At 36.3% G+C, this 13607-nt stretch overlaps 1 protein-coding gene across 1 annotated transcript in view; it reads left to right on the forward strand.

Annotated features, from left to right (window-relative positions):
* Positions 1 to 344: 344 nt before the first annotated feature.
* Positions 345 to 13607, forward strand: part of DSG1 (desmoglein 1) — a 42774-nt gene continuing 29511 nt past the window's right edge. Inside the window, exons 1-3 of the mRNA XM_016187200.2 lie at positions 345 to 601; positions 11224 to 11259; positions 11775 to 11906. Of these exons, the coding sequence (XP_016042686.1) occupies positions 554 to 601; positions 11224 to 11259; positions 11775 to 11906 (216 nt within the window). The 5' untranslated portion in view covers positions 345 to 553. The remainder of the gene's footprint in view (positions 602 to 11223; positions 11260 to 11774; positions 11907 to 13607) is intronic.

Below are 13607 nucleotides of genomic sequence, written 5' to 3' on the forward strand. Positions count from 1 at the left end.
ATTCACAGAAATTGAAAGTTTATAATTTTTAACTATGACCTAGAAAGTCTAGCTATGAGCATGAGACAGAGAATTATCTCTGAATAATATAAGCACCCACACAATATTTGCCAACTTGATTTGTTAAGAAGTTAAGCAGTCTAGAAATAAAACAGTTTAAAACCCTAGTCAATTGTCTAACTCTCTGTATGTCTAACCATCTAAAGTGCCTGACACCGAAAGCCTTCAGTAAAGGAGTGAATCTTCCCTGCCCAACAGAGAGATGGCTTTCAGCTGGGAGAAGGGTGTGTCCCTAAGCTTTTACCCGGAGCAATGATGATCTTGTCAAGCATTTCAGTGAGACCAGCCCAAGTTTTGGGGTGGGGATCTACACTGGTTATACGTACCATCAGTCCTTCTCCCAGAGAAGGCAGAAACACCTCAAAGCCTGCATGTTAAGAACATCTACTGAGAAATAATTTTAATCAGACACCAGCTGAGTGGGGGAAAGAAAAAGAACAGAGAAGAACAAACAAAACTCCCTTGGTTTTGGATGTAAGAGAACGCAGCAGCTATGGACTGGCACTTCTTCAGAACAGCTGCAGTGCTGTTCATTTTTCTGGTAGGTGAATTCCGTCAAAAGTCCTTCAGAATCATTCTCATTGTAAAAAAATAAAAAGAGTGAGAGTAATTTTTCTTTTAAGAAAAATGCTATATACTATTATTTCTAACCTAAATCCATTAAAAATTATGTTAATGACAAGGTGATTTTTATGAACTGGATTTTTAAGTAGTATTTCTCTCCATATTTGAAAACTGTAGATCATATTAACGTAGCAGTGTCAACTCATCATATCATATCTTTGCCATCCAAGATATTGCTAAATCATGCTGGGAAAATATTGAGTTCAGAAAAAGTCATATCACTACTAAGTTGGTTGTTGTTGTTGTTGTTGTTGTTCAAATCTTCTTTTGTAGATAAGTTTTTAAACTAAAATCATTGGTATGTCCTGATTTTTAGCTTATAAATTTTTCTATTCTTTTGCTATCTTATCTGGTAGACACACAAAAAGTTTTAAAACATTAAAAATAATATCGATAAAAATGAAAATTACAACAAATGTGACTAGTCTTTCTACCTGAATAATCTCACTGGTTCCATGTGTGGTGGGAATTCATCTCACTGATATTAAAAGTCCAACACCACTAACCTATAATTTTCAAGAACATTTTCATTTAAAAAATGAAAATGGTGGTCCAGGAGATTTACAAATGGACTAGTAGGCAAAGGAATGGCTGTAATTACAGAGTAAATGTAATTATTATGATACTGATTCTCACTGCTGGAAAGTAATGACTGATGCAAAAGTCATACTTTTGATAGATAAATGTGATGAAATGCTTTATCACTGTCTCCTTTACACATTATTAAATTTCTCTTTTTAGAGATAACAGCAAGTGATAATATTTAAATCAAACTAAATGCCAGTGTGTTAACTCAAAATTATGTGGAAGCGTTTAAATTGGTTTCCTTATGACAGTGAAGTTAAGGGAATTCAGGCAAGTTATTTTTGGCAAGAGGTAGTGCTATGGCTCATATTTGTTTGTACTTGATTAATTTTTGAACTGGATTGTTTAGTTTCTATACTAACAAGGTAGATATTAGAGACAAGTGGTTAGCTTGAATTCAGTTTTTTAATTGAGGTCATAACCAGTAGATTTAGTTATAAATGAACTGGTAACTTTAGTTCCAAACTACTCTTCAAAAGAAACCCATGGGCTTATTTATTTATTTCTCAGATGTATTTGTCTTCATGAGAAAGAGATAGAGAAGGAGTGAAGTACAGCTCCTGTCTGGTATATGGTAGTGCTGGGAATTGAAGCTGAGGCCTCTGGGGGGGTATGTCTGGTGTGCTGCCGTGTTAATTCCCCAGTCTCTATAGATATGTATGCATATATGTAAGTATTATTGCTGGACCTTCACTACACTGGACCTACTTTTTCAGATAGAAAAATCATAGGCGGGAGTTGGGCGGTAGCGCAGCAGGTTAAGCACAAATGGCACAAGCACAAGGACCAGCGTAAGGATCCTGGTTCAAGCCCCCGGCTTCCCACCTGCAGGGGGATCACTTCATAGACGGTGAAGCAGGTCTAGCTGTCTATCTTTCTCTCCCCCTCTCTGTCTTCCCCTCCTCTCTCCATTTCTCTCTATCCTATCCAACAACGACGACATCAATAACAACAACAATAATGACTATAGCAATAAAACAACAAGGGCAACAAAAAGGAATAAATAAATAAATATATAAAAAAAAGAAAAATCATAGGCTTAGATAAAGAACGTGAGAGAGAAAGACATCACAGCACCAGCGTCCCCTAGCGCGTGGGGGCTGGGCTTAGACCTTGATCATGTGTGTAGCAAATCAGGCACCCTTCTGGGTGAGCTATCTTGTTGCCTCCACTCCACAGCCCCACAGACTTCTTTCTTCCTTCCTTTCTCTACCTTTCTTTCTTCCTTTCTCTTTCTTTCTTTCTTCCTTTCTTTCTTTCTTTCTTTCTTTCTTTTTCTTTTCTCCTTTCTATGCCTTTCTTTCTTTATTTTTCTCTCTTCCTTCCTTCCTCCCTTCTTTCCTTCCTTCCTTTTTCTACCTACCTCCCTTCCTTCCTTCCTTCCTTTCTTTCTTTCTTTCTTTCTTTCTTTCTTTCTTTCTTTTTTTTCTATGTTTATCTCTTTCTTTCTTCTACTTTTTGATAGTACAGCGAGAAATTGAATTGGGAGTGGAGGGGAAATAGAAGGAGAAAGAAAGATAGACCCCTGCAGACCCGCTTCATCGCTTGTGAAGCATCCCTGCAGCAGATGGGGAGAGGGGACTTGAACCCAGGTCCTTCTGGGTCCTTCCAAAAAATACTATGAGTACATAACCGGGTACCCCACCACCTGACCCCCTTAACTTTTTTCTTTTCTTCTCCTCCTTCCTCCTCTTCTTCCTCCTCTCCCTTCCTACCTGCTCCCCCTCCCACTCCCATTCCTTTTCTTTTCTTCCAGAGCCCTGCTCAGCTCTGGTTTATGGTGTTGCTGAGGATAAACCTGGGACCTCAGAGCCTCAGGCATTAAAGACTTTTCACATAAACATTATGCTATTTCCCCAGCCCCACATAAACTTTTTAATGGACCTTTAGGCTCAGTTGATATCATAACTTGACGTATGGAAGAAACCTAATTAGCTGCATGTGAATAGATTACAGAAGCATTTTTGTACGGAGAAAAATAATAAAATATTTTACCAACTTCATTCATTAATACCTAATACAGTATCAGATGTCTAAAAGTCATCAAATACCTATATATTTTCATTGATTATATAGTATCTTTTATTTTCATTTTTTCAATTATTTCTAACTAATTACATCCTATAAAATATTTTAAACAACCATCTTTCCAATTAGTCACTCTTCAAAATCACCTTCTCTGACCTTCCTCTCTTTGTAGAGATGTTTTGACGCATAGTTTCTTATTTGTGAAATATTTGTGTGCTGCCATGATTTACTTTGGTGTCCATGAACCTTCTCACACCATGAAAATTATTCCTCAAGACATTATAAAATGATTTATAATGTTTCAATTTTACCTTATCACAGTTTTTTTTTTTTTTTTTGTAATACATTCTACTTTGGAGTTAGCAAAATCGTTCACTTGGATAATGTGCTACTTTGCCATGTGTGTGACCCAGGTTTGAGGCCATCCTACCATATTAAAGAAATGGTACCTCTCTCTCTCTCTCCCTCTCCCTCTCCCTCTCTCCCTCCCTCTCTCTCCCTCCCTCTCTCTCCCTCTCTCTCTCTTTCCCTCCCTCTCTCTCCCTCTATCTCCCTCTCTCTCCCTCTATCTTAAAAAAATCATATTTTTATGTTTGAGGATCATAATTTATTTTTTCTAATGATTCTCCCAAATGATTTAGACAACTGTCCCTTGGAATTATACTATTTTTCTTTAAAGTACTTTTTTTCTGAAAACAAACCACTACTATAACAAATTTTCTCCCTTAATTTTTTGCTATGTTTACTTTTTTAAAAAGTCTGTATAGGCTGAGAGTATGGATGGACCTGTCAACACCCATGTTCAGTGGGGAAGCAATTACAGAAGCCAGACCTTCAACCTTCTGCATCCCACAATGACCTTGGGTCCATACTTCCAGAGGGTTAAAGAATAGGAAAGCTATCAGGGGAGGGGATGGGATATAGAGTTCTGGTGGTGAAAATTGTGTGAAGTTGTATCCCTCTTATCCTATGGTTTAGTCAATGTTTCCTTTTTATAAATAATTTTTTTTAAAAGTCTGTATAAAGTCTTTATAGCCTTCTCTCTCAAAGTAGACAAGTTTCAAGTATCAGTCTATATTAAGAAATGTGTTTGAGCAAATTTGTAATATTTTTATTGATTTGGCATTGATTTAGAATTTTATAAGATTTTAGAAATGTAGTTTCATACTTATATTGATGTGTATAAGTAGCATAACCATCACCCAAGTTCCCATGCCATCACAATGATTGGAACCCTCCATTAAGGTGTTCAGACCTGTCATATTTCTAAGACAAAAACCACTTGAATTTCAGACAGTCACCTATTTGTAAGTATGTTGTTCAGTTTGCTCAATATATCTCAAGGGCCTAGACCTCATTCAAATTAGTGGGTGAGATCACAGTGAATAAAGCTGAAGAACCTGTTCTACAGTAGTTAAGACTGACAAAAGACTGTTTCATTATTCCGACAAGTGTTCTGAACAGACAATAATTTATAACAATGAAACTAAATCTTATTGATTCTGTATTTCTAGATCTTCCTTTCTGTTGCTATGAGTTAATGTATAGTGTCTGTAGGGGAAGCAGTGGTTTAGAATATATCTGAGCCCAGAGAACATTATTACCTGGGCCTCAAATATAAACATCTCTGTGAATGCTCATGGCCATGACACAGTGTGTAGAAGTCATGGTCATGATGATAAACTAACATCATGTCCATCTGGTAAACTGACAATTTGCACCTAGCTGAATGATTTGGTTTATAAATTTTGTAGATTTAGTACAAAAATACTTTACAGCGAATTTCCATGCACTCAGATTGTACTATGTAGAAAATAATATACAATTTGTTATACAAACTGTCTGTTTACTTGAACCTGACATCTTAAATTCCCATAGTGGGATTATTGATGCCTAAAGTAAGAGTAAAATCCAATAAAGTCCAAACAGAAGACAAGCAAAAGAGGGGGAAAAAATGTATGCTTTCTTATGTACATATTATGATAACACATAGAAGACTTTAATATCTCAGCTAGATATTTTATAGAAAATGGAAGCAATATTTCTGTTTACCTGTTCACTAAAATTTTAAAGTAATATTTCAGTAAAATCTTTCCCATCTATGCAGCATTCTTAAAATTTTATTTCACTGTGGGTGTATAATAAATATCTTTTCTTTTATGAAAATAGAGTACAAATTTATAATTTAGTCAGTTCACATTGCTGTGAAATATGAAACATTTTTGTCATGGTTTACTTGGAAATGGAGAAATATGAATCTCTGTGAAATTGTGCTTTGAATATTTGCAGTGCTTGAAGGGCATTAGGAGTCAATATCACCTACTTAGCAACTTGGGAAATGTACCTGAAAATATACTCTGGTCTATACTCAGAGCATTTAATTTCTGATAACTCTTTTCTCCACTATACATAGTCAAGGGCATGTTGCTGAACATGCTCTTGTCCTAACAGGTATTGCCTTACATGTAGGCCACATGTTCAGCCTTGTAGTTAGAATTATTAAACTCCAATAAGTGAGGGAACAACCTTTCAGAATGCTGGGTCATACCAACCAACTAATTACACTAGGCATACAAATTCCTTTAATGGTCTTAGCTCAAAGTAATTTAAATGACATACACTGCTGATCCATGCTCTCATCTGGTCGCTAAGAGTAGACTGTATGAGTATATTCTCGCTGCAACTGCATGAAAATCACATCTTTACTATGTTTCCCCTTCTGTTCTTATTTCTCAACTTCTGCCAATGAGTGAGATCATCCCATATTCATCCTTCACTTTCTGGCTTATCTCACTTAACGTGATTCCTTTAAACTCCATCCAACATGAGTTAAAGAAGGTGAATTCAACATTCTCAATAACTAAGTAGTATTCCATTGTGTATACATACCACAATTTTCTCAGCCATTCATTTGTTTTTGGACACCTGGGTTGCTTCCAGATTTTGGCTATTAAAAATTGTGCTGCTATGAACATAGGTATACACACATCTTTTTGGATGACTATGTTTGATTCTGTGGGATATACTCCAGAAGAGGAATTGCAGGGTCATGTCTAGTCTTGTGAGAGTTCTCTAGAGTTCTCTTTCCACAGGGCTTGGACCAATTTACATTCCCACCAGCAGTGCAGGAGAGTTCTTTTGCCTCCACAACCTCTCCATCATTTGTTGTTATTGTTTCTGCTGTATGACATTCTCACAGGGGTAAAGTGATATCTCATTGTTGTCTTTATTTACATTTCTCTGACAATCAGTGACTTGGAGAATTTTTTCATATGTTTTTACCCTTTGGGATCTCTTCTTTGCTGAATATTCTGTTCACATCCTCTCTCCATTTTAGGATGGGTCTCTTTTTTCTACTGAGTTTAATGAGCTCTTTATATATTTTGCTTATTAGCCTTTTGTCTAATGCATGACATATAACAGTCTTCTACTCTGTAGAAATCTGTTTGGGTGGTGGTTTCTTTTTCTGTGCAGGGGCTTTTTAATTTAATGTGGTCCCACTGATTTATCTTTGCTTTAGTCTTCCTTGCAATGAGATTTGTATCATTGAAGATGCTTATAAAATTTAACTAGAAAAGAGTTCTACCAATATTTTTCTCTATGTATCTGATCATTTATAGTCTAATATCCAAGTTCTTGATCCATCTGGAGTTTACTTCTGTGTGTAGTGAAATGTAGTGGTTCAGTTCCATTCTTCTACACATTTCAACCCAATTTTCACAACACCATTTGTTGAAGAGACTCTCTCCATTTAATAAATTTTGCTCCCTTGTCACAGATTAGATGTCTGTATGTGTAGGGGTCCTTGGAGAATTTAATTTGAAGGGACCTTAATTTCATAAATAGATGAAGAAATTGAGGCATAGATTGCTAAATTTACCCAATATCTGTGTCAGGAGACAAAAGAACCAAGATGTGCTTAGCCTAAAACATGAGTTTTAACTTTGAAGTGAATCTCCGTCTCAGACTTGACTGTGTTTTTAACTAATTTTCTTCAAAATCCCCTGTCATAATCATGCATATTAGTCTCCTTTACCCTATCTTAATTTTTCTTTATCCTATCCCTCCCTGCTTTCAGCCTCACAGCACCTCCATTAAGCACTTTTTCTCAGACTTGCCACTTTTCAAATCAGCCTCCCACTTTTTCCCCTTACTCTGCCTTTGAAGATCCAGCTCCCTCTCCTTAGTTGGGCACTGCTACTTATCTTATTAACACACCTGTCTGTTTCATGACCAAATTCCTTGAAAAAGAGCTGCATTCTTTTAAAAAATAATAATAATTTTATTTGGTAAATAATGATTTACAGGGTAACTATTGATACATGCATACAGTCTCTTGCTGCCAAACCACTCCTAGACCACCAGCCCAAGGCCCTCTTCACCATTATGCACCACATACTCAAAAATACAAAAAAAAAAAGTGCTGGCAATGATGTAGAAAAACAAGAACACCTCAGCTGGGGCAGATAGCTTAATCGTTATGCAAACAGACTGCCATGCCTGAAGCTCCAAGGTCTCAGGTTCAGTCCCCCACACCACCATTAGCCAGAGCTGAGTAGTGCTCTATTTAAAAAAGAAGAAGGAAAGAAAGGAAGGAAAGAAAGAAAGAAAGAAAGAAAGAAAGAAAGAAAGAAAGAAAGAAAGAAAGGAAGGAAGGAAGGAAGAAAGAATTCTTCTGATTAAAACAACAAGAATACCTCTACACTGTTGGTGGGATGTAAATTGGTCCAATCCTGTACAAAGCAGTCCGGAGTTTCTCATAATACTAGAAATGGATCTCCCCTATAATCCAAAAGTTCGTATTATAGCAAAGAATACAAAAACACCTATCCAAAGAAAACTATATATAGTTCAATTCATAGCAGCATGTTTTGGTATAGACCAAATATTGAAGTGATCCAGATGTCCAATGACAGATGAGTGGTTAAGAACAGTCACCTTTATGGTGGGGAAGATAACATAATAATTCTGCATAAACTCTTTCATGACCAAGGCTCTGAAGCTACAGGTTCAATCCCCTGCACCACCATTAACTAGAACTGAACAGTGCTCTGATCTTTCTGTATCTTTCTCTGTATCTCTTTCATTAAAATAAGGTATTAAAAATAAACCAAAAATAAAATAATTTTTAAAAATTAAAAAAAGAAAAACCATTTTTTTGCCTTCATCATTCCCCCACACTCTTTTTGTTAAAAAGGGATTGTTCTCTCTGACTGAAACCGTTCTGAGTTCGCAGGAAGCTTCAAGTTTCCCTCATAATTCACTCAGCTAAAAATGTTAACATCACCTGATACACATTCACATCCCATCTGTCTTTCAAGTCTCCTTATTTTGACACCATACAATTTTGTTATATTTTCTTCCTGTTTCTTGAGCCTCTTTATTTCTTCTCTATTGTCATTGTTCCCAGTTATATAAACGTAAGAATTCCTCCTCTAGTTTTATCCTCAGTCCAAAGTTGATTTGTTTCTATATTGCCCTCCTGAGAGATATCAGATTCTCACAATTTCCGCTCTCACTGAGGGACAGTCCTACAAAACTATATATCAGGTCTGAACTGCTGTTTGTGTTGGAGGCACATTTTGAAATTTTCAGTAGTTATCTCAGGCATGTTGTGTTCTGATCTGTGAAATACTACTACTGCCTTACTCTAGATCTCCCAGTTTGGAAATGTCACCACCTAGACTCTTCCATCTTTTGCCTTCCACATCCCATTAGTTCTCATATCCCATCGGTGACCTCTGCTCACTGTCCCTTTTAGATTCTTCCCAGCCTGTTCCCACTTCAATCACTCAGCTCAGCAATTGCTCACCTCTCGTCTGATTTAGCACTGAAGAGTCAACTGTTCATTGCCTCTAATCTCTGCCTTTTCACACCACCCCTACCAGTTGTTGTTAGAGTAATTTTAAAAATATTTTATCATTCCCAAGGTTAAAAAATCTTCAACATTTTCCTACTGCACATGGGGATTTAATTAGGAGGTTAAATGTATATAACTTTTGTCTACCCTTGCCATTTTAAAAATGAGGAAAGTAAAGTTCAGAAGGTTTTAAAAATTCATTAAAAGATTTCTGTCACTAACAAGAGATCCTTTTATGTTACTATTTTACTTTTGAAAATCTTGCATTGGTTTTTGATTTAATTCTAGACTGAGGAAAAGATAAGAAAATTATGTCAAGAAAATACATTTTTAAGCAGACATGGCAGTTTTTTAATTACTGATCCAGCAGAGAGCCTGACACAATGGTAAAACAGGCTTGGTCTTCTCCCTGAATTGCCTCTCATGGGAAAAAGAATGACCCAGCTTCATAAAGTTGAGAGACTCCTTAGTCATCCGGTACCATTTCCAAAACAAACAAGAGGCACTGACTCTTCAGTGTAGTAAGAGAACTGTAAGCTAGATAACAGATGCATACACAATTCTACAGTGATGAGTAAAGGTCATCTAAACAGAAAACCACAGTATCCCACACCTACATACCACACCCATAAATGAGAGAGGAGAAATATTATTCATGACTCCAGAGATGACAGAGAGAATACACTTGTATTAACATCCTTTCAATTCTTATCTGAGAAGGACCCCATAATAAAATTTTGATTACCTATCCAAATCATTTGGATTATTTACTTATCTCCCCTACCCCACTACTATTATTTTTCTTGTAATTGTATAAAATAATCATGATAATATGAGATGATAATTAGATTTCTTCTAACCTCTCAGAGTTGCAATGACAATTCCCTGTAATAAGGATATTTTACGTAGTAATTTACTTAGAATGACATATACTATACTTCATTGTAAAATCAACAACTCAAACACAAACTTAAGTTAGATGTGTTGGATTGTATTGAGTTACTAATTGATATCATAACCCCAATGTCCCAATCTGTAAAGTAAGAACAGTGAGGCCATATACTTCTTTGCTCCGGAAAATGTCTTTACATTATTGAATCACATCTGAAACAATTTTTACATAAAGGAAATTGTTTCCTTTCATTTTATTCTCTCATCACAAACAGTATCACTGGGGCTCAGTGACTGCATAATGGCTTCACCTCTCCCAGATGAATTATTTTTCACCTTTTTCCATTCTTTTTTAGTAGAGGGTAAGATGGAAGTGTGTGACAGGGGGAAGAAATACAGGCAGAAGGAGAGATTCCTATAGCACTGCTCCACTGCTGGTGAAGCTGTCCCAAGTAGGTGGGAACCAGTCTTGGACCAAGATTCTCAGGCATGGCAATGTAAACACTCTGCTGGGGGTGCCACCATCCTGCCTATTTTTTTTTTATTTCAGAAATGTTAATTATCTTTTTTCAAAGTAAGCAAATATGATTTACCATTCTAAAATTTTCAAGACTATGATAAAATCATCCATCTGGAACTGTAGTAAGAAGCAAGCATCCTGATTCTTTCAAAATAGTTTCTGCTTCATTTCCTCTTGAACTCGAAAACATGATTTTCTTTTCATCTAAATTGAATTAGATCCTGAACCTACAATAGAATGTTTTAGCCTCACAACTTATTGTTGAATAACACTGAATAGCAATGGGATATTGTCATTTTTAAAAGCACAGGATTTATTAAGGGGGTATCTGAATATTCAATCCTCACACCCCCCCCCCGGCATCTATTTTTGAATTTTCTCGCTCATATAATTGCAGGTATCTTGATAGACAAAGAATAGAAGCTAGGTTTAAAAGTAAAATTAACAGAAACAAACAGACAAAAGGAAAACTGAAAGATAAATCCAAACATACAGGAATCTATAGTGACATCATTAGACCTGACAGAGAAACCAAACCCAACTTATTCTGTAAAAATAAAATATTTCTAATGACTCACAAATTATTGTTTGAATTAAGCCTCTGAATAGGATAAATTAAATTAAAAATTAATTATTAAAATTTTATTTTTTGCAGGTGGTGGTAGAAGTTAACTGTGAATTTAGAATCCAGGTAATATATAACAACTCTTTTTTTTTCCCAAATTGACAACATGATCCATTCATATGAGTAAATTTTTTTATTTTATTTTATTTATTTATTCCCTTTTGTTGCCCTTGTTGTTTTATTGTTGTAGTTATTATTGTTGTTGTTGTCGTTGTTGGATAGGACAGAGAGAAATGGAGAGAGGAGGGGAAAACAGAGAGGGAGAGAGAAAGATAGACACCCGCAGACCTGCTTCACCGCCTGTGAAGCGACTCCCCTGCAGGTGGGGAGTCGGGGTTGGAACCGGGATCCTTATGCCAGTCCTTGTGCTTTGCGCCACCTGCGCTTAACCCGCTGTGCTACAGCCCGACTCCCCATATGAGTAAATTTTATGCTATTCTGAAATTAATGGTTTGCCAAAATTGTCAATTTCCCAATTAAGCATTATTTTCTTTGCATCACAATGACTGCAAGGTTATTGTATGGAATGTGGACTATGAATAAAAGTAAATAGGTATTAATACTTTATTTGTCCAATCAAGGTAAGAGATTATAATGCTAAAAACGGCACCATAAAGTGGCATTCAATCAGAAGGCAAAAACGTGAATGGATCAAGTTTGCTGCAGCCTGTCGAGAAGGCGAAGACAATTCAAAGAGAAACCCAATTGCCAAAGTAAGTACCAACCCCAAAACAGAAAGTAAAAAATAACAAATGGGGCTGATGTTTCAAATGAAGCTGTCTTATAAACACTTAATGAACAACGAGAAGTTGTAGTACAGAATGATAAAAAAAAAAAAAATCAAAACCACTAAAGAACAAATGGTGCAGACAAGATGGCATAACTGAGAAGATGCCTACTTAGATTTGTGGCTTAGGGTCTCACTCAGTGGAGGAAGTTCTAATACTGTGATGACTTTCCCTTACTTCCCCTGTCCCTTTCTCTCTCCCTCTCTCTCTCTCTCTCTCTCTCTCTCCCTCTCCCTCTCTCTCTCTCTCTCTCTCTCTCTCTCTCTCTTTATTGGAAAAAGTCCATTCAGAGTGGTGAAGTAGCAGTGATGAAAAAAAAAGTAGTAATAAATATAAGAACTATAGAAGAAATACAGACATTAAAGCAAAGTAGTAAATAATTATAAATAATGGCTCACCTCACTGGGGACATACATAAACATAACAGCATTACCACAAACTCTAGAGGAAAAAATATATAGTGATTTAAATAATGAATTTAATTTTCAAGGACTGATTTCAGTGTGTATCATTTCTACTTCATATTCTAACAGAACTGTATTTGTGGTTCATTGGTGAACATTAACAAATCACCTCTTTCATATAAGCCCTTTCTTCCATTTCCCTTGTCTAAGCACACACACACACACACACACACACACACACACACACACACACACCTACCCACTCAGAAACACCTCTCCACAGAGTCACACATACAAGATACAAGTATGCACATCATTTCAAGTGTTATACACAGAGATATCCCATAATATTTGTGTATAGTCACAAAAGATTGTAATTCAGGAACGTTAGATTCAAAAAATATTTTTCAGAATGGTATATCATCTGCTGAAACACACTCACCATTTTCTTTTTGACTAGAACATTACTCCCGTCTATCACTTAATGCTGCTGGGGATTGAGCATAGGTTCAATGGATAATTGAAAAATTAAAAGAAAGTTAAATGGAAAAAAAGTCACAGAGAGCTGTGGATTAATAGTACATACACCAAACCATAGCAATAAACCTACTTAAAATGAATGGATGAATGAATGAATGACCCTAACGCTAACCCTAACCTTAACCCTAACCCTAACCCCTAACCCCTATAGCCTTAATCCCTAACCCTGATCCTGAGACCTGGAACCTCAGCCATGAACATTGAACCCTCTCCATTTTCATGAAGCTTCTTTACATCAGATAGTTCTTACCACCTTCCCAATGTCATTTCAATCTTTCTTCTAAAATTTTGCATTTAAGTATTTATGGAAGCAGTTCAGTTGGTAGAATATAAAATAGGCATATGTGAGACCTTGAACTTAATCACCAATGCTACATATGCCAGAATGGCATTTTGTTCTTGTTCATAAAATATCTAAGTAATACAATTTACATTATTTTCATCAAAGGATTGAAGCTATGTAATGGAAATATTGATTGGTTCCCTAAGAAGGCAGAATTTAGTTGCTGAACAGTTGCAAACTTGGCTGAGCACACATGTTAGCATATACCAGGACTTGGGTTTGAACTCCTGCTCCCCACCTGTAGTGGGGATGCCTCACTAGTGGTGAAACAGGGCTGCTGTTGCCTCTCTCTCTCTCTCTCTCTCTCTCTCTTTCTCTCTCTCTCTCCCGCTCTACCAT

This window comes from Erinaceus europaeus, chromosome 15 (assembly GCF_950295315.1).
Source record: "Erinaceus europaeus chromosome 15, mEriEur2.1, whole genome shotgun sequence".
Classification (NCBI taxonomy): Eukaryota; Metazoa; Chordata; class Mammalia; order Eulipotyphla; family Erinaceidae; genus Erinaceus; species Erinaceus europaeus.